Genomic DNA, 19,004 nt, shown 5'->3' with positions numbered 1-19,004 from the left:
ACTATGGGCTAAGCACTGTGCTTATCCCTTTCCATCATTATCCCATTTAACACTCACCTCAACTCTGTGAGGGAGGAACCATCTCCCTCATTTTACAGATGGGAAAGCTGAGGCCCAAGGAAGCTTTCCTGTGACCCACGCAAGTGTCCTGTGCCCTTGATCACCTGGCTGAGAAGTGGCAGGGGTGGGGCTCATACCCTGGCCCTTTCAGACAGGCTCCATCTGCCCCTGGTGTTGACCTCTGTCCATGCTCTGCCCTTTTCAGACAACCGTTGCATGGACAGACGGTTCCTGCCAGGCAAGTCCAAGCAGCTCATTGCTTTGGCCAGCTTCCCAGGTGCTGGCAACACGTGGGCTCGCCACCTCATTGAGCTGGCCACAGGCTTCTACACTGGCAGCTATTACTTCGATGGCTCCCTCTACAACAAAGGTGAGGAGATGGCAGGGAGGGCAGGGCAGGAGGTTCCCTGGGCTTGGGAAGGTCCCCACTTGGAGAGTATGGGAATACTCCTCCTTGAGTGTGCTTGGCACTGCATGCTTGGCACCCCCCCTTCCTTTTTGCCCCACAAACATTTCTTGAGTCATGTCCTGGATACTCCACCAGCATCCATTCAATAATTGACATTTGTCAAGTACTTATCCTATGCCTGGTACCTTTCCTCCATTTAGGTTACAACAAACATTTCTTAAACACCTACTGTGTGCTGGTACCTCATTACAGATGTTTACTGACCAGCAACTCTTTGATGTAATAGAGGTACAAGAACTAAGTTCACTTTGGGGACATTTATTGAGCACCTACTATTCACCAGGTGTCCTCTCCACATTTAAGTCGGCAATACTCGCGATGCAGGGTGCTCTATTTTCATTCCATTCACAGATGTTTACTGAGCACCGGAATGTTCTGGATGCACTTCCTAAGTTAGGTGTCCCAACATGCATGTGTGGAGCACCAACTGTGTGTGAGGCGCCTCATGTAGGTTGAGATTGCCAAAGATGTTCTCTTGGCACCTAGTAGGTGGCCAGGTGCTGTATTCTTATTTAACCCTGCATAGAACCCCTGTGAGGTAGGATGATGATGTTCTTTCCCAGAAATGAAAACTGAGGCTTGGAGAGGAGAAATAACTTGCCCAAAGTCACACAATGTTTTTTTTTTTTCAACAAGCTGATTGGGGATTGCATTCTAGTGTTTCCCAGTTTCAAAGCCCACATCTTTATTACTCTATCACACAGGTAAGAAATTCCTGGGTTTCTTACTGAGGAACAAGAAATCATGGATGAAATGCCCCTTGTGCATGAAGCCCTCTCCTGGGCATAGTGGGAGACATCAGAGAAGCAAGGCCTCCTCCTGTGGGAGGCTTTGCATCTACATGTGGAGCAGCCCTTGGCCATGGTCTTTGTGTCTGCAAACCAGCTGAAGACCACTTCCTGCCTGTGTGACCTTAGGCAACTTACTGTACCTCTCTGATCCTGTGTCCTCGTGCACAAATTAGAGATAAGAGTATGTACCTCATGAGGTTGTTTCAAAGCAGGGATGTCCCATCTTTTATCTTCCCTGGGCCACGTTGGAAGAAGAAAAATTGTCTTGGACCACACATAAAATATACTAACACTAATGATAGCTGATGAGCTAAAAATAAAATAAAAATAACAAAAAAATCTAATAATGTTTTAAGAAAGCTTACGAGTTTGTGTTGGGCCGCATTCAACGTCGTCAATAAAAGTTGGCTCTGGGTACTCTGGTCTGGGTGCCAGGCACTAGCCAGGCACAGCTTGGTGCTGATAGAGAGTCATCCTCGAACCCTAGCTCAGGGAGAGCCAGGGGGCATGTCTTTCTCAGGGTGAGACACAGGAGGGAGGCAGAGACTGGGGGAGAAAAGGCTTGGGTGAAGAGGGACAGGCTGATGGTTGGAGTTGGCAGCGGGTCAGGCAGGGGAATCTGCTTAAGAGTCCTAGCTTTTTATATATTTATTAATTTCCAGTTTTGGCCTGAGTGATTGTTTATTAAGCACCTATTACATATGAGGCTCCATGCTTAGGGTATTGCATGCTTATATCAGGATTTGAACCCAGGGCTGGCTGTCAGCAGTCCCTATGATCTTAACCCCTATGCTGTGCTGCCTTGTGGGAGCTTCTGGGAAGAGCACTGGGATATTCCGGAATCTCTCTGGCTTGTCCTGGAGCAGCGGCTGTGGAATGCAAGTTCAGAAAGGATGCCATGGCTGGCCCACATTCTCACTCTCCTGTCTGTGGCAGCAACCCTACTCATGCAATCCCAGAATGTCACAAACAGAAGGGTCCCTCAGGATGATTTAGTTCAGGGATCAAAATTGGTTTCATCTAGTGTTGATTCCAATGAATTTTTGCTTAAGGATGATGTGTTAAGAAAGATTCTGAGGTTCTATTCTCTCTCTGAAACAAAGTGCCTTAATCTAGTAGTGACGCCTGTTGAAAGTGGAGAATGGGGAATGGTGGCCTCTACACCAAGTATTCGCCATCTGATCTAACTCAACCTCCTAACTTCAGAGAAGAAGAAATGGAATCTTAAGATGGAGTCAGGAGATCTGATTTTCAGTCTGAAAGTTCACTCTGATACTTAACAGCTATGAGAGCTTGTGCAAAATTCTTCACCTCTCTGAGCTTTAATTTCCTAATCTATAATACGGGGATGTCAGTACTGAACTCAGAGATTTTCCAAAAAATATAACAAGATAATGTTTGTGAGATACTATGTGTGAGCCTGTGGTGTAAAATAGACATTTTTTCAATGCTATGTAACCAGGACAGTCATTTACTTAGTCAAAGGCAAAGAGGATTGGTTTCTGACTACACGTTAGCATTGCCCAGGGAGCTTTTAAAGTCTTGACACACAGGCTGCATCTCAGACCATTTCCATCAGATTGTCAGGAGTGGGCCCAGGCGTGGGTGTTTTCTATAAGCTCCCAGGGGATTCCAATGCAAAACCAGAGCCAAGATCCCTGGCCCTAGACGAAGAACCCAGCATTCTTACTTCCAGACCCAAAACATTCCAAAAATTCATTTTTTCCCTGTGTTTGTTAACACTCTAGTGTGGGCATTATTAATTGGTCATTAATGGAGTGAGCCACCTACTAAAATTTTAACTGGATTTAAAAGAAAAAAAAGAAAACATAACCCCCTGTGGCAATTCCCTGCCTCAAGCTGTGTCTAGTTACTGGATGTTTCCTTCATTCGTTCTGAGACAGGCAGGGGGTTATGGGCTGGTCACAGGCAGCTGAGGCTTTGAATGTAGTTGCCTTTTCATTAGGAGCTTTAAAATCCTTCCTGCAGCCTGAGCCCTTGCAGTTAACATTGAACTCTCCCTGGGAGCTTGGAGCTGGCAGTGGGGTGTAGACAAAATGAAGAGCCGCTTGCCCCCCAACAGCATCAGTCAATCTAGCTAACCCTGCCCAGTCTCTCCCCACATCACCTTGCAGCTGAAAGATGCTTAACTTCATGAAATCCTTTGCCGCATTTGCCACACTGGGGCAAAGTTCTGCAGCCCCTTTCAGACTCCAGGTATAATGGGCTCTTTGTAGTTCGAGAATGCACTGGAGATTTGCACGTGCTATCATCTGCACAATGAACTGATCCCCCGGCAACTCTTGCTGATTTATCTAAGTCCTTTAGAGTTTCTTTTCTTCTGCTACCAACTTGCTGGATGGCTGGATGCATGTTCCCCTGCCCCTCGAGACCTCAGTTTCCTCCTTTGTAAGAAGCATGTGTCAGATGGGTGGTCTCCCAGACCCTCTTAGGCCTGACGGGCTGCGTGACATTTTCTCTCTTTCCTCCATATTTTCTGCAACCTGCTCTTCCCTCAGACTGGAAAAGGGTCCACTCCACCAGCAAGCTGGTGAGGGAGGGAGGGAGGGAGGAAATTAATGAGTGAATGAATGAAGAAATGTAGGGACCTTTCCCTCCCAGAATCCAAGTGTCTGTCCCACTTGGGTCTTTCTTCCCTTTCCCTCACTGGGTGCAACTGCCATTTGCAAAGCATGGTTTTCTCTGTCTCTGTGTCCATCTGCCATCTGGCGCTCCCTCTCTCTCTCTCTCTCATTCTCTCTCTCTCTCTCTAGTTGTCCTTTCTCTGCATGTCTACCTCTGCCCAGTATGTACCTCTGCCTCTCTGTGTTTCTCTCTTCATGTCTCTCTCTGTTCTCTCTCTAGGTGTCTATCTCCCCTTCTCTGTTTTTGTCTCATTTTATTTCTGTGTCTGTTTATCTCCCCCAACTCCTGCCTTCTCCCCCACTTTGTCTCAGTCCCTCCCTCTCTCCAGGTAACTGTGTCTTTCTCTCTCACCGTTCCCCTTTCCCTGGGCTTCATCCCCCCTCTCCCTGCCTCTCCCCATCTCAGAGACCTCATTGGCCTAATGCAGGCTCAAGCTCTGCGGTATGTGAGGAGCCAGAGCCCTGACTTCTGAAGGAGGGGAGACAGAAGAGGGAAGGGCAGGATGATGTTCTCAGACTGGTACATCAGCCCACAGAGTGGGCAGCCTCTCAGCCCACCTGATGCAGGACAATGATTTCTGAGGATTTCCTTGTCCTCAAAACAAATCCCACTGTCCTGGAGAACCACCAGCCTTCAGGGGTGTCCATGCCTGGAGCCAAGATGGGACTTTCCTGTCCCAGTAAACTCTAGGACATGCAGAGATGTGCAGTCTCTGCCACTTCCCTTCTCTGTACCTTAGCTCCCCTAACCGAAAAAATGCATGAGCAACTATAGTAACAGAGGTTTGGAAGAGAGAAGGGAAAAACATGTCTTGTTCTCTCTGTGGCCCTGAACAAGGTTGTTTCTCCAAATCCTGGGACAGTTGGGCAGCTCCTTAGAGTTTGAGGGTCACATGGGTGCCCAAGATAAGCTGATATTTTGGTGACTCTTAAAAGATAGGATTTAAATATATCATGTTTATGTCATGGAGATGCTGGATCCTGGGTGTCAAGGACAGTAGAGAGGGGGACACCCTGGTGGTGGAGTCCAGCAATTCCACTCTGGCTCAAAGCTTGCATCCATGATTCCCTTGTAATTACCTAGCCAGGCCTTCTTTAGAAGACAATTGAGCAACTATCTGTTGTTCCTCAGGCAAACCTATTCCATGCGCCTTCTCAAAAGTTCCTTTCCAGACATAGTACTCTTCCCTCTCTGGGACACATTCTGCTAAATGGAATTTTCTCTACATTTGCAATACTCCTATAGATAAACTCCTCAGGCAACCAGAATCTGGAATATGAAACAGATCTTTCCCAATCTTTATAGCTTTTCTAGGTTTTTTGTTTTTGTTTGTTTTTAATCTTGATAAATACTGTGCTAAGTTGACCCCATCATGAACAAATAGAAATGTTGTAACTTGGGTCTCCCAATGCATGGAGCTGATTGAAAATAGTTTGACCATCCTTCCATGTTTCTGGCAATTTTTTTTCCTCATTGAGAATCTGTGTGAGTTCTGGTATACCCCCTGCCTGTGTTTTCCATTGCTGTGCTCATAGTGAAATAGATTTTGGTAAAGATAAAATTTAACCATGGATGGAAAGCCTTTTGTCCATGTCATGCAGAGCTCTACCAGAATACATGACATGAAATTATATCCAGTGTTGCCTTGCATAAATGTTTATGTCCGAAGCTCTCTCTCTCTCTCAAGCCCCCACATCCTATTCCTCATTCTCCTCTGGAGGAGATTTTTTTCATGACACTGTGCTTCCCATCAACGTCAAAGGCTGTGGGTTAATATTTTCTCATGGGCACGGGTCAGTGCTAATTTGCAAGACTAGGCTTATCCCAGGCAACTTAACTTGGCAAGTCCCAGAATGGAACCTGATTGAAAAAATCACATTCCATTCTTGGTTCTTCTGCTCAGTGGCCATGTGAGGGAGGCTGCACCTCTCTGGACCCCTGTCTCCAGGAACAGGAGCAGGTATCAAGCCAGTCTTCACCTCCATCCATCTTGAAAGCCAGAGCACAACAGGGAGGGAAGAAACTATACTCCAAGGTTTGATGATACAGGGAGAAGTCTCAGTCCATGATTTCACCCTAAGTCTTATTCTGCATTAGCTGCCATTTATTGAAGTGTTACTGTGGGCCTCATTGACTTCTCACAATGGCCTTGTGAGGGAGAAAGTGCATGGACCCATTTTACAGATGAGGAAAACTGAGGCCCAGAGAGGTGACATGATATCCAGAATGACTCATTGGGTTGTAAACACAGCCAGTATCTTGAAGGCCTACTACAATAACATTTCTACTTGGCTTAATATCATATCCAAATGCCTTAGCTTGCATGAGCTAAGGGGCACTTAGAGGGTGAAGGACACGTGTGCCCGGAGCCCAGGTTTGTATCTCGGCTCTGCCTCTTCCATAGCTCTGTAACTTGGGCGAGTTATTGGACATCTCTGCCTCATTTTCCTCATCTGTAAAATTCCTCATAGAATTGTTGAGAGGATAGAATTGCTTAATATATGTAAAGGGCTTAGACTAGTCTCCAGCTGCACAGAACTTCTCTCAGCTCCTCAGCTTTTGAAAGGAAAACCTGATCATGCCCCTCTTTTTCGCTTAAATCCTCTTAAGTGTTCCCCAGTCTTTCTGGCCTAGTGCTGGCCTCTTTATCACAGACCCCACAACCCTCTCCAGCCCCATGCTCCCCTCTGCAGTCACTCATATGTGACAGATTTCTTCCCACCCACCACAGGCCCTTTGCACCTGCTTTTCCCAGCACCTGGCCCTCCCTTCCCAGCTCTCTTGAGCTAGTAAGTTTCTCCTCATTTTTCAGTTCTATGCTTAAGCATCTCTTCCCCCAGGAAACCTTTCTGGATGCCACTTGACTAGGTCAGTGATTTTGGTTGAGCTGACTGGGCTGCCCATCTCCAAGCTGCAGGTTAGGACCATGTCTATTCTATGTGTCTGTCATCATCTGGGACCAATCCCCCACCCCCCACCCCCAAGGCATGTCCTTTCATGGTGATAGCAGAGCTCCCTCATGTAGAGTAAGCAGAAACATATGATGTGTCTTGAGACTGTGCTGAAGACCTACTTCCACCCTCATTCTATGGGCAACAGGAAGTCACATGGCCATGCCCATCATCAGTGGGGTAGGGACGCTGACTCCCCACAAAGAGGAATCACCCAGTACATCACTGGCCCCTCTCACAGCACCCAAGCCTTTTCTCTTTTTTTCTTTTTTTGTCAAGAGACAGGTCTCACTCTGTCATCCAGGCTGGAGTGCAGTGGCATGATCATAGCTCACTGCAGCCTCAACCTTCTAGCTCAAGCAATCCTCCCGCCTCAGCCCCCCAAGTGGCTGGGACTACAGGTGCATGCCACCATACCTGGCTAAATTTTTTTAAATTTTTTATTGTAGAGAATGGGGTCTCACTATGTTGCCCAGGCTGGTTTCAACTCCTGGGAGCAAGCTATCCTCCCACTTTGGCCTCCCAAAGTGCTGGGATTACAGGCGTGAGCCACTGTGCCTAGCCAGCACCCAAGCATTAATACTCCCCTTTTGTAACACTCACCAGGGCAGTGGTTTTACACTTATTTGTGTTCACTATTTGAATAATCTAACTCTGAAAAACCGGAAGACTCGTGAATATTTTTGAAGACCCGTGAATGTTTTTGTAAGTCATTTCAATCCCGGGGTCCTAGCACAGTGCCTGGCACATAGTAGGTGCTCAATAAATACGCGAATGACTGAGTGCACAAATGCATGAGGATTCCTGAGGTGGCCCAGAAGAGAGTGGGGTGGGCTTCCTGCTTCCCCAGCTCACCAGTCCTGTTCCTCACCTCTGGCTGCGGGAAGGGTTTAAAGGTGAGCGGGACCACTGGCGCAGCGGACGGACCATCTGCATTAAGACGCACGAAAGCGGTCAGAAAGAGATCGAGGCCTTTGACGCCGCCATCCTGCTCATCCGCAACCCCTACAAGGCCCTCATGGCTGAATTCAACCGCAAGTACGGCGGCCACATAGGCTTTGCTGCGCATGCCCACTGGAAGGGCAAAGGTACAGCTCGGGGGAGGAGGGGAGGGGAGGGGAGGAGAGGGGCGGGGAGGGGCCCCGGGCTGCAGGGGGCGGTGGGAGGGTCCCGTGCTCCGGACCAACGTGGCCAGCAAGGAGGCAATGCCTCATGCGAGGAACCCTGGAGGACATCCTGGAGGGCGCGTGTCATGCTCTAGTCCTTGCTTCCAGTAGAGTAGGTGCCTCCCACAACCCCCCCACCACCCACAAGCAGCACCTTCTGTGAGCCGGGCTGCTGCATCGCACAGGGGATTAAAATCATGGGCTCGGGAGAAAGACTCTTTGGATTCAGATCTCAGCTCTACCACCTCCCATAAGGGCTCATTAACCTCCCTGAACTTAGATGGCCCCATTTATAAAGTGAAGATTATAAAACTATGAGGCTTTAAGAATTTTACAAACACTCAGTAGGTGTGACTTTCATGGCATTGGAGATGCTCATGAAATTGATGTGGGATTGATGGAAGCGGGTTAAAGAACCCCACCCTGGAAGTCAAGAGACCTGAATCCAGCCCCAGGTCAGTGCCTGTGTTGCCACGAGCTCCTGAGAGCACAGGTACAGGGCATCATTTCAACGAATACTCCCAAGAACTCTGGGTGGCGAGGCTCAGAGAGGTTAAGTGACTTGCCCCACATCACGCAGCTGGGAAATGGCAGCATGGAGCCCCAAGCATGGAACTTACTAAGATGACCTGGGTTTGAGATTCAGCTCTGGCACTTACTAGGTGACAGAGGGCTGTGTGGATCATTTCAATGCAGAGCAGCCACCCAGGGCAGTGGCCAGAGCTTTGAAGTCAGACCCAACTTCTGCCATCTTGAGCATTCTTAACCCTTCTCAGCCTCAAAGTCCCATATCCATTGTAGGATGATCTCTACCACCATAATGAAAGTCACATCTACTGAGGGCTTTGGAAAAGGCTAACTTCTTAAATCCCCACCATAATTGCCTCCTTTGATAGATGGGATAACCTAGGTCCAGGGAGGTTAAGGAGCTTTCCCAGGGTAAGGGGAATATAGGGGGTTGTTGTTCAATGAGTATAAAGTTACAGTTATACAAGATGAGTGAGTTCCACAGTTCTGCTGTACAACATAGTGCCTCTAATTAACAAGAAGGTATTCTTTACTTAAGATTTTGGTAAGAGGGTAGATCTCATGTTAAGTGCTTTTTACTATACACAAAAATGAACAAAGAAAACAGACTAAAGGAAACTTCCAGAAGTGATGGAAATGTTTATTACCTGGATTATGGTGATGGTAACATGAGTGTATCCACATAACCAAAGTCACTAAATTGTATATATTATGTGCAGTATTTTGTATATTAATTAGACCTTAATAAAGCTGGGGTTGGGAGGAGTTTTTCCATAAAGTGGTAGAGCTGGGATTTGAACTCAGGGAATCTTGCTCCAGAGCCCACACTCTTCAGCACTGCACTGTGATAATGGATTAGATGAACCATTGGTGGCTATGAATCACCGAGTCCAGAGCCCCCGACACACAGCAGGCGCTCTGCAAGTGTGAGTTGTCCCCAGCTCATCCAGCCTCCAGGAACCAGGCTGCTCCAGTCCTCCAGCCCCTCCCCAGAGAGGAACAGAGCAGGGCAGGATGACATAACTCAGCAATTCACCGGTAACACCCTCAATACTGACTTCGTTGATTAAAATCCTTGGGCCTGCCCCGTGGGTCCCAATTCACTCAAGGCAGTTTGTCTGTTCCTCCCTCTGCCTCGCTCCTCTTCTCAGTGAGGGGGTGGAAGCTTGGATAGGTGGTGACATTTGTCCAGTTATTCCCAGGGGTAGAGAGGCCTCTGAATTATTTATTGGTAGAACAATCAGTCAAAAGCAAAACTGGTCGCCAGGCTGAGATATCCATATGTGCAAATGGTAGTAGCCTGTCCTAAGAGCACAGACTCTGCTTGTCAAAGCTGGAAAAGACCTGGGAGATCAGTGACCTCGGTGGGCCTCTGTGCTGGCTGCTCCTTAGGGTCCCTGGAGGAGAGTGGGAAAACCCCAGTGCCCAGGCTGCACCCTGGACTATTACTGGGTGGAGCCTGGACATCAATATATTTTTTTTCAAATTTTATTTTAAGTTCTGAGTTATGTTTGCAGGATGTGCAGTTTAGTTACATAGGTAAACGTGTGCCATGGTGGTTTGCTGCACAGATCAACCCATCCCCTAGATATCAAGCTCAGCATACATTAGCTATTCTTCCTGATGCTCTCCCTCCCCAACACCGACAGGCCTCAGTGTGTGTTGTGCCCACCCCACTCCCGCGTTGTGTGAATATTTTTAAAGTTCCCCAGCTGCTTCTAATGTGTGTGGAGGGCTGAGAACCACTGATTCCTATTGAGTAGTGGGGAAACTGAGGCCAAGAGAGAAGCAGAGACCACCAAGGCTGGTCTAGCCCAGGCACCCTGCTCTCCCAAGTGAACAGAAACGGGGCTTACTTGGGAAGCTCTTGTGGGCACTTCACATTTGATATCTCATCTAAGCTCTCTAGGGACCACATGAGGTAAGAAAGGCAGTGATCATCAGTACACCCCACTTTACAAGTGAGAGCCATCCCAGGAAGGGACTAGTCTCTTGACTAAGACCCTAGGTACTGACTAAGCTGGGATTCAAACCCAGACATTAATCACCAGGCTCTACTGCCTGAGACGTTGCTGACCCTTTGGTAACATTCAGATATTTTCCTCTTCCAGAGGAAGAGGAACCTCAACCCCGTCTTAGGTTCAGACAAGTCTCCTAATTCCCAAGAACCACCCATCTCTCCTCTTTTTCCTTATTCAAAACAGCTGGGAGCTCTAAAGCAACACTAAGGAAGGAGTCAGAACAGGCTGAACGGAGAGGCTGCAGGGAGTGTGGGATAAGGGGATCCGCCACACTCATCTCATATTGGGGGCCTGGGGTCCCATGTGAGTCTGAGATGGGAGAAGGGATCTTCTCCAAGTGCCCCCTCCAAGGCATGACCCAGGTACGCAAGGGCTCTAGTAGAGAGGCTTCCTTAAAGAACAGAACCCCCAGTCTCCACTCAGCCCATTCTTCCCCTTTGCATTCACCCTCTGGCCCCTGGAGACACTTGAGTTTGAGACCCTTGCTTTAAGGTCCTGAATCAGTGGCATCAGCATCTCTTGGGATCTTGTTGGAAATGCTAAAACCCACTGAATCAGAAATTCTGGGAGTGGGGCTCCAGAAATATGTGTGTGTGGTTTTTTGTTTTTGTTTTGTTTTGAGACAGAGTCTTGCTCTGTTGCCCAGGCTGGAGTGCAGTGGTGCGATCTCGGCTCACTGCAACCTCTGCTTCCCGGGTTCACGCCATTCTCCTGCCTCAGCCTCCCAAGTAGCTGGGACTACAGGCGCCCAGCACCATGCCTGGCTAATTTTTTGTATTTTTAGTAGAGACAGGGTTTCACCGTGTTAGCCAGGATGGTCTCAATCTGACCTCGTGATCCACCCACCTTGGCCTCCCAAAGTGCTGGGATTACAGGCGTGAGCCACCGCACCCAGCCACAATCTGTGTTTTAACAAAACCCTCCAGGTGATATCGATGGGCACCCTAGTTTAAGAACCATTGCTATAAGTCCCTGCTACTCAAAATGTGGCCTGTGGACCAGCAACATGGACATCACCTGGGAGATTTTTAGGCAAGCAAATGTCAGGCCCTATCCCAGGCTTCCTGGGTCAGAATCTGCACTTTCACAAGATTTCCCCAGACACTTCATGTGCACTTTAAGGTTTGAGAAGTGCTGCTTTTGGATGCCCTCAGTGACAGAATGTGAAGGTCACCCTGTAAGAGCCAAGGTCACCTAGCTATTGAGTGTGTCCACCCCACCATGCCCTTGTCCCCCTCCCAATTACAGCTCAGTCCAGACTCCTAGAACCACCACCCCCACTCTGCTTTTGGTTCCATAGAGTTAATTTTACAATCTCCCTAGAGTGAATTCACAGCAAAATTTTATGTGATATGATTATACAAGGTGAATTGTCCTGGATCTGTTTAATGAAACAGATACTGTGTTTAATGATTCCATGGGGAATTAAGTACAGTTAAACTATTAATCAGGCCCCAGTTCTTTCCATCAACAAGAAGATGGAGGGGAGGCTGGCCAGCCTGTGCCCTGCCAGGCACACCTGTATGACAGTTCCGGTGGAACCAGAACTCATTACCAATGTTCCATGGCTTTATTGCCCAATTTGCAGACAGCAGTCAATGATCAGGAATCCTGAGTTAAACGAGGGCTTTGGTTTTTAATTTTTCTTCTTTTTCTTTCCAATGAAGTAATTTGAGAGTTTCAAGAGAGGAAGCATTGCCATAGGAGGGGGCCAGGTGGACAAACATCTGCTGCTGAAACAGCTCGGATATCTATTGTGCTTTTAGAGGGATGTTTGAACTAAAATGATGGAGCATGTGGAGAGTCAGGAGATACAGGAGGACAAATAGCATCATGGACAATCATAACACTAACCAGTATTTATTGAACACCTTGCTTGCCCCAGGCGCCGTACCAGGATCTTTGCAAATCTTATTTCACTCAATTTGCACAGCATCTGTAGGAGGTAGGTCTTGTCCAGATCACCATTTTGCAGATGGGTGAACTGAGGCTGAAGATCGAGTAATGTCTCCAAAGTCACATAGCTCGTGTGCGGAGGAGCTGGGTCCTGAACCCCGGCAGTCTGACTGCAGAATCATCTATAAACAGACCCCACGTCTCAGACAATAGCCTGAAGGTAAAGTGAGCAGTAGGCAGCCTAGAAGTCATGCTTCCCTGGTCCCAGAGTGAAAAGAGGGCAGGAGCTGATCAGACCAGGTGCTCTATTTTTTCTTTTTAAAAATGTATTTATTTTTATATATTTAGGATGTACAAGTGCAGGTTTCTTGATATAGATAAATAAATGTATAAAATCAATATTTTATATATGCATGCACACGCATGTATATGTACCACATTTTCTTTATCCAATCCTCCACTGAGGTTGATTCCATGTCTTTGCTATTATGAATAGTGCTGCACTAAACATGTGTGCAGGTGTGTTTTTATGTAATGATTTCTTTCTCTTTGGGTGGATACCCAGTAGTGGGATTACTGAATTGAATGATACTTCTATTTTTAGTTCTTGAGAAATCTCCACGCTGTTTTCCATTGGGCTCAGTCTGGGATAGGTGTGGGTTGGAACTCTGCCTTCAGCGCCCATTGTGTGGACTTGGGCAAGTTGCTTCCTGCTTCTGAGACTCCTTTTCCCTGTGTCTAAAATGGAGCCAGTATTAAGAATTCCTACTCTCTAGGCTACGTGAATGCACGGAATGAGATCATGCATGCAGAGTGCCCCACATAGCTCCCAACGCCCAAGAAATGCTCAGGCAACATACATTCCCTTCCTGCCCCTCAGACAGAGGCGCCTGGTGACCCACAGAGGTTTGCAGTCAACAAGGACACACTGTCATCTCCATGCCCCCTGCATCTAAGACTAGGATACCTGGAGCTACCTGAGAGACTCCTTCCTTTTTCTTGAGCCATCCTGCAGCCCCCTTTCAGCAACCATTTGAGATGGTGAGAGGTGGCCAAGCCTAGAAGTTTGGATCTGTGTTGTTGCTGGGTGCTAGGCGACGAGCACCGTCTCTATCACCTGGGCAACTCCCCTGAGAGTAGCAGCTATTCTGAATCATCAGTGATGCTGTAAGGTGATGCAAGAGTGGGGAAATTCTGAAAAGGGAAAACAGAGCATACAACATGCTAGATTTTTCCTAATCACTCAGATACATCTGGTCTTAACCCATTATAACAGTACGGGCCCAATTAGCCAGATACATTATAAATAATCTATTTTAAGGATTAAAAATATCCTTGTCAGCAGCATAAATATCTCCCAAGCAGCTGTGATGTTCCGGGGGACTTGGTGGGGAAGGAGTCTTGCCACAGATTCTGATGTGTTCTGCAAGAAAGGGAGGCCTTCGCCACACTGCAATTTGGCAGTTGTGAATTTCAATTTAGTTCAACAACCGTTCACTGAGCACCTGCTGAGTATAGGCAGTGGGAGGAAGTGGCGATGAGGCTGCTGGTGCCTGGGAAAGATCCATCCTGGAACCAGGCAGGCCTGATCTGGATGGTGCTTCCTGGCTGTGTGGCCATGAACAAGTCACTTCACCTCTCTGAGCCTCAGTTTCCTCCCTGGTGAGGAGCAGACAGTAGTCCTTTTCCTTTCAGGGTAGTCAGCAGGATTAAATAAGATAATGGGTATCCATCGCCCAGCAAGGGAGTAGGACTTAATTTTTAAAAACCAGCTGGGCTCCCCAATGCAGCCTGGGGGACTCACCACCCTCGTTCAATAAACAGAGTTCTTCTGTTGCCTGCTCTGGCAGGCGCCCGGTAGTGTTTGTCCTTGCGAGAAGCAGCAGGTCTCAGTTCATGGTTTTGGAGCTCCTGCCCTCTGATTCTCCAGCTGGGGCTCAGAATTGAGGCTGTGATTCCTTTTCTCTGTTCCCAACACCCTCCAGGTCCCCCTTCTGCACTTTCCCCGGCTCCTCCTTCTGTGGGAGTTTTAGCAGCTCCAGGAACTGACTGCCTCTCCCCATGGAATTCCCAGGTTCTCTGTAACCTATCTTTCAAGTCAGACAGTCCCAAATGCACCCTCCAAGTTTGCATGACAATCCATCCTGTCATTTCACCATGACACTTCCATGAAAAATAAAGAAAGGTAGGACAGAAATGTGTGAAGATGATGTTAAAAATAGTCCCACTTAAACCCTGCCCTCAGATAGCTTACCATCTGCTGGGGAGACAGACTACAGAAGTGGGGGGTTTCTGCACAGCATAATGAGTGCTGTGGGGGGCTGCCGGGGACGGAGAGAGGAACTGTGAAACCTAGAGGAGGCACCCGCCTGAGCCCAGGGAGTCTGAGAAGATGACCTGAAAACAGAATAATATCAGTAATAACAGTAGCCAACATTTATTGAGCACCTGCTGAACTCAACACGCCATGCTAGAAACTTTGTATGTTTTTTCTACTTTGTATAACAGCTCCATTATTATCCTGTGAGGAGATACCACTACTACACAGAAAAATTTGGTACTTAAAAGCCCAGACTTTGAAGCCAGACTGCTTGGGTTCAAATCCTGACTCTGCCAGTTATTAGCTATATGACCTTGAGCAAATTACTTAACCTCTCTGGGCCTCAGTTTTCTCTTCTATCAAATGGAGATAATGATGATACCTCGTAAGGTTGTTGTGAAGATTAAGTGGAATTAAGAGCTATATTAATATATTTATTAATATATAAGTATGTAATCTAAAATATACAATTAACATATATTAGCATAAATAATATATAACATAATAATATGTTGTATATTATATTATAGTAACACATACTTATACATAGGGTTTGCCTGGCATATAGTAATCACCAAACGAGTAGCATTGCTATCCCCAAAGAGAAGGTGGTGGCCAAGAATATTCCAGGGAGAAACAGCGTTGAGGTGAGAAGCATCAGGGTGTGTTTAGAGCTCTAAAAGGAGTGAATTGAGCTAAGTTGTTATTCTTTTTGTTTTTTTGAGGTAGGGTCTTGCTCTGTCACCCAGGCTGAAGTGCAGTGGCATCATCATAGCTCACTGCAGCCTCGACCTCCTGGGCTCAAACAATCCTCCCACCTCAGCTTCCTGAGTAACAAGAACTACAGGCATGCACCACCATGCCCAGCTATTTTATTTCATTTTTTGTAGAGACAGGGTCTTGCTATGTTGCCCAGGCTAGTCTTTAACTCCTGGCCTCAAGCCATCCTCCAGCCTTGGCCTCCCAAAGTGCTGGGATTATAGGTGTGAGCCACCTCACCTGGCCTGTATTATTACACTTAATTGTTAATTGTGTTACTGTGTTGTGCTGTGAATAACAGTAACCACTTCCAGCACCATCTGACTGGGTCTTTCGAACTCCTCCTCCCTCTGACTGTGTCCTCTCTCCTTTCTCTGCAGAGTGGCCAGAATTTGTGAGGAACTATGCCCCATGGTGGGCCACTCACACACTGGACTGGCTCAAGTTCGGCAAGAAGGTGCTGGTGGTACACTTTGAGGACCTGAAGCAGGACCTCTTCGTCCAGCTGGGCCGGATGGTCAGCCTGCTGGGTGTGGCTGTCAGGGAGGACCGGCTGCTCTGTGTGGAGAGCCAGAAGGATGGCAACTTCAAGCGCTCGGGGCTCCGGAAGCTCGAGTATGACCCCTATACTGAGGACATGCAGAAGACCATCTCTGCCTATATCAAGATGGTGGATGCGGCCCTCAAAGGGCGGAACCTCACGGGTGTCCCTGACGACTACTACCCAAGATGATGCATCCACGTAGGGGAAGGGTAGACTGGGAGTCCTGACCATGCAGGCCCTGGGGACTCAAGAGCCCTGGTGACCCCCACTCATCTGTCCTCTCTTTGGTCTGGGAACAATCCCCTTGGCTGCTCTTTGCCTTCAATGAGTTTCCTGCATGACAGAGGAGGCTCAAGGGAAGAGATTGTCCAGGCACTACCACTCTGCTCACATGTTCCCCCCTTGGCAATGTGGGGCATCTCGTTTGGGGGGTTCTAGTTACATGGACTCTTTTCTGTCTCCTGTGTCCCTGCCCCCACCACTCTGGGTTCCACTTGTAGGAGGGAGGGCTCATCCACTTCATGGAGACTTGCTGGGTGCCCCATGGCAATTGTCAAGGCTCTTGATGCATGAGCCCAGGGGGCTATTGTAAAAACTTGGCCCCGGATGCTTGTCCCTTCTGGGCTGAGCTTTCTCAGCCCCCTTCTCATCTCCACCCAAGAAGTGCTGGCACCGATGTTTAACTCAGGCCACCTTCTGTTCTAAAGAAAGATTGCTGGGAAGTTTCTCCATGGCAGTGTGGGGAGGCAATGGTGCTCACGGCAGGTTAATTGGAGACACCATGTGGGGCCATTGGTGTCATGAACCCCCCAGGCCACACTGCTTCTCAGAAACGAGCTGCTTGCCTTTCCACCTCCAGGGCATGAACCCTGCCCCCTTTCTATCCATGCTGTGTCCAGGAGGTGACCTTGAGACCCTGATAGCACCTTCAAGGAACCTCAGGCACCAACAATGAGCCCACAAGGATGGTCACATGCCATGTGCAGAATTTGACTTAGGAGAGAGCCCTAGTGACACATCTCTCTGTGGTGGGCTTCAGTCAGTCTTACACTGCCCTTCTGGCCCCTACAAATGGGTCCTTTGCTATCCAGGTGAGACAGCAAGAGTGTTCTTAATCAGGTGGAACCACACCCAAAATGGACCCCCACTACCTTCCCAGGCCATCTATCTCCCCTTGATCATAGTCCAACAGGGCCAGCTTCCCTTGGTGGCCCTTTAAGGAATGGAGTGAATGAAATTGTGTCGTTCTGTACAAACACTGCTGTCTTGATGCTGAAATGCCAAACCAAAGGATTTCTGAGGACCTGAATCACGGAGCATCAATCTTACAAAGTGTTGGTCCAGAGTCCCATCTCTTCCCCAACCCTGGACACCAGTGGCTTCCCACTCAGTCCAAACCTGCACCATCCATCATTGTGTAGATGAAAAAGCCATAGGTCACAGTCTCTTTGCTATTCTGTTGGAGCAGCCTCCCTATGTGGTCCCTCTGAAGACTTGGGGAGCAGGTAAATGCTCATTCCCAAGTAGCAAAGAGACCACGGAGAAGGTGCGTGTAAAGAGATATATTTTTGTAAGAGGAATATGATTAATACATTCTGGCCATGCAAAGGAAGGGCACAGGGATTAGACCTGTGGCACCCTTCCCTGATTCCCTCATCTGTAGGATTTGGGCTGCCCCAGGCCCACCCAAGAGGCTCTGAATGTATTTTGTACCATGTTTCTTTCCCCCAGGAGAATTTCTAGTCTTCTTTCATGAAGCAGTGGAGGGGTTGGCCTCCCTTCTACTGGGAGGTTGACTGTCTCTGGGAGACTCTTGGTCCAAGACCTGGGTCAGTTCTTTGCTGGTGGTCCCCTCTGACCACAAGCTTCTGTCTGAAGATTCCTCAGGTCAACACCATCATTAAATGCGAGTTTTGTTGATGATTCTACCATGTGGTAGAGTGTTGTGTAAGACAGGTTCACAAATGGGATGTTTTCCTAGTGTGTGTGTGTGTGTGTGTGTGAGAGAGAGACAGAGACAGAGAGACAGAGAGGCATAGAGAGACAGCAAGGCATAGAGAGACAGAGAGAGAGAGACAAGAAACAGAGATAGACAGAAAATGTTCGGGGTGGCGGGCGGGTTGGTATATAACTGCTTTTGTGCCTGTGTGACTCTGGCATAGCTGCTCAGGAAGAATTACGTGCCTCTGTGTGTAAAATTGCCTTTGTGTTCTCCTGCCTCTCTATGTTTTGCAACTGTATCCCACAAGTTGCCGTTATGACCATCTTATTTGTAATGAGTCTGTGCAGGTCCTTGTGTATGGGATTGCACCCGTGTAAAGGAGGAAACGGTCAGTGTGCATGAAATCCATGTGTGAGAAGCTGCCTGTCTATTTTTGGCGGGGTGGAGGCGGGGGCACGTCTTCTGCATATACCTTTTGTCCTTGGCTGCTGTGACAGGGAGGGGATGTGGGGAGAAATGGTGGATGGGACGAGGTCACTAGAGTGTGGTGGAAGTGTTCCTGCCTGAGTATGTGCACAGGTATGGAAGAGGTTATCTATGAGAGGCATCCCTTCTGTGTATGTCTGTAAGAGAGAGAGTGTGTGTATGTAAGAAAGAGAGAGAGAGAGAGAGAGAGCACAACAGAGACACAGAGAGAGACCCTGAGTGTCATGCTTTGCACAGCCATATGCAGCAGGGAAGTCAGTGAGAGTCCAGGAGGACAGAGAAGTCCACTCTGTTCCCTGTGGGTGGGGATGAGTGTTTCTAAACCTCCACATACCGCTGAAGGAAGACCCTGTGTTCTTCCTCCTCATGCATCAGAGGGGCTTCTGTGAGGAGGTGCTGATGTCCAGGGGCTGTTTCCCAGCCAG

The 19,004-nt window shown here is 48.0% G+C and overlaps 1 protein-coding gene across 3 annotated transcripts in view; it reads left to right on the top strand.

Annotated features, from left to right (window-relative positions):
• The window catches only part of WSCD2 (WSC domain containing 2), a 124,426-nt gene extending 106,347 nt beyond the window's left edge, over positions 1-18,079 (top strand). For 2 of the 3 annotated variants that reach the window (XM_032168787.2, XM_032168788.2), the window contains exons 7-9: positions 266-430; positions 7,805-8,005; positions 15,988-18,079. In XM_032168787.2, coding sequence (XP_032024678.1) covers positions 266-430; positions 7,805-8,005; positions 15,988-16,340 — 719 coding nt within the window. In that variant the 3' untranslated portion in view covers positions 16,341-18,079. The remainder of the gene's footprint in view (positions 1-265; positions 431-7,804; positions 8,006-15,987) is intronic. The other variant, XM_032168789.2, reaches the window with a different exon arrangement.
• The last annotated feature ends 925 nt before the right edge of the window (positions 18,080-19,004 follow it).

Source organism: Hylobates moloch, unplaced genomic scaffold, assembly GCF_009828535.3.
Source record: "Hylobates moloch isolate HMO894 unplaced genomic scaffold, HMol_V3 SCAFFOLD_12, whole genome shotgun sequence".
NCBI classification, from domain to species: Eukaryota; Metazoa; Chordata; class Mammalia; order Primates; family Hylobatidae; genus Hylobates; species Hylobates moloch.
This window is presented reverse-complemented; position numbering and strand designations above follow the sequence as displayed.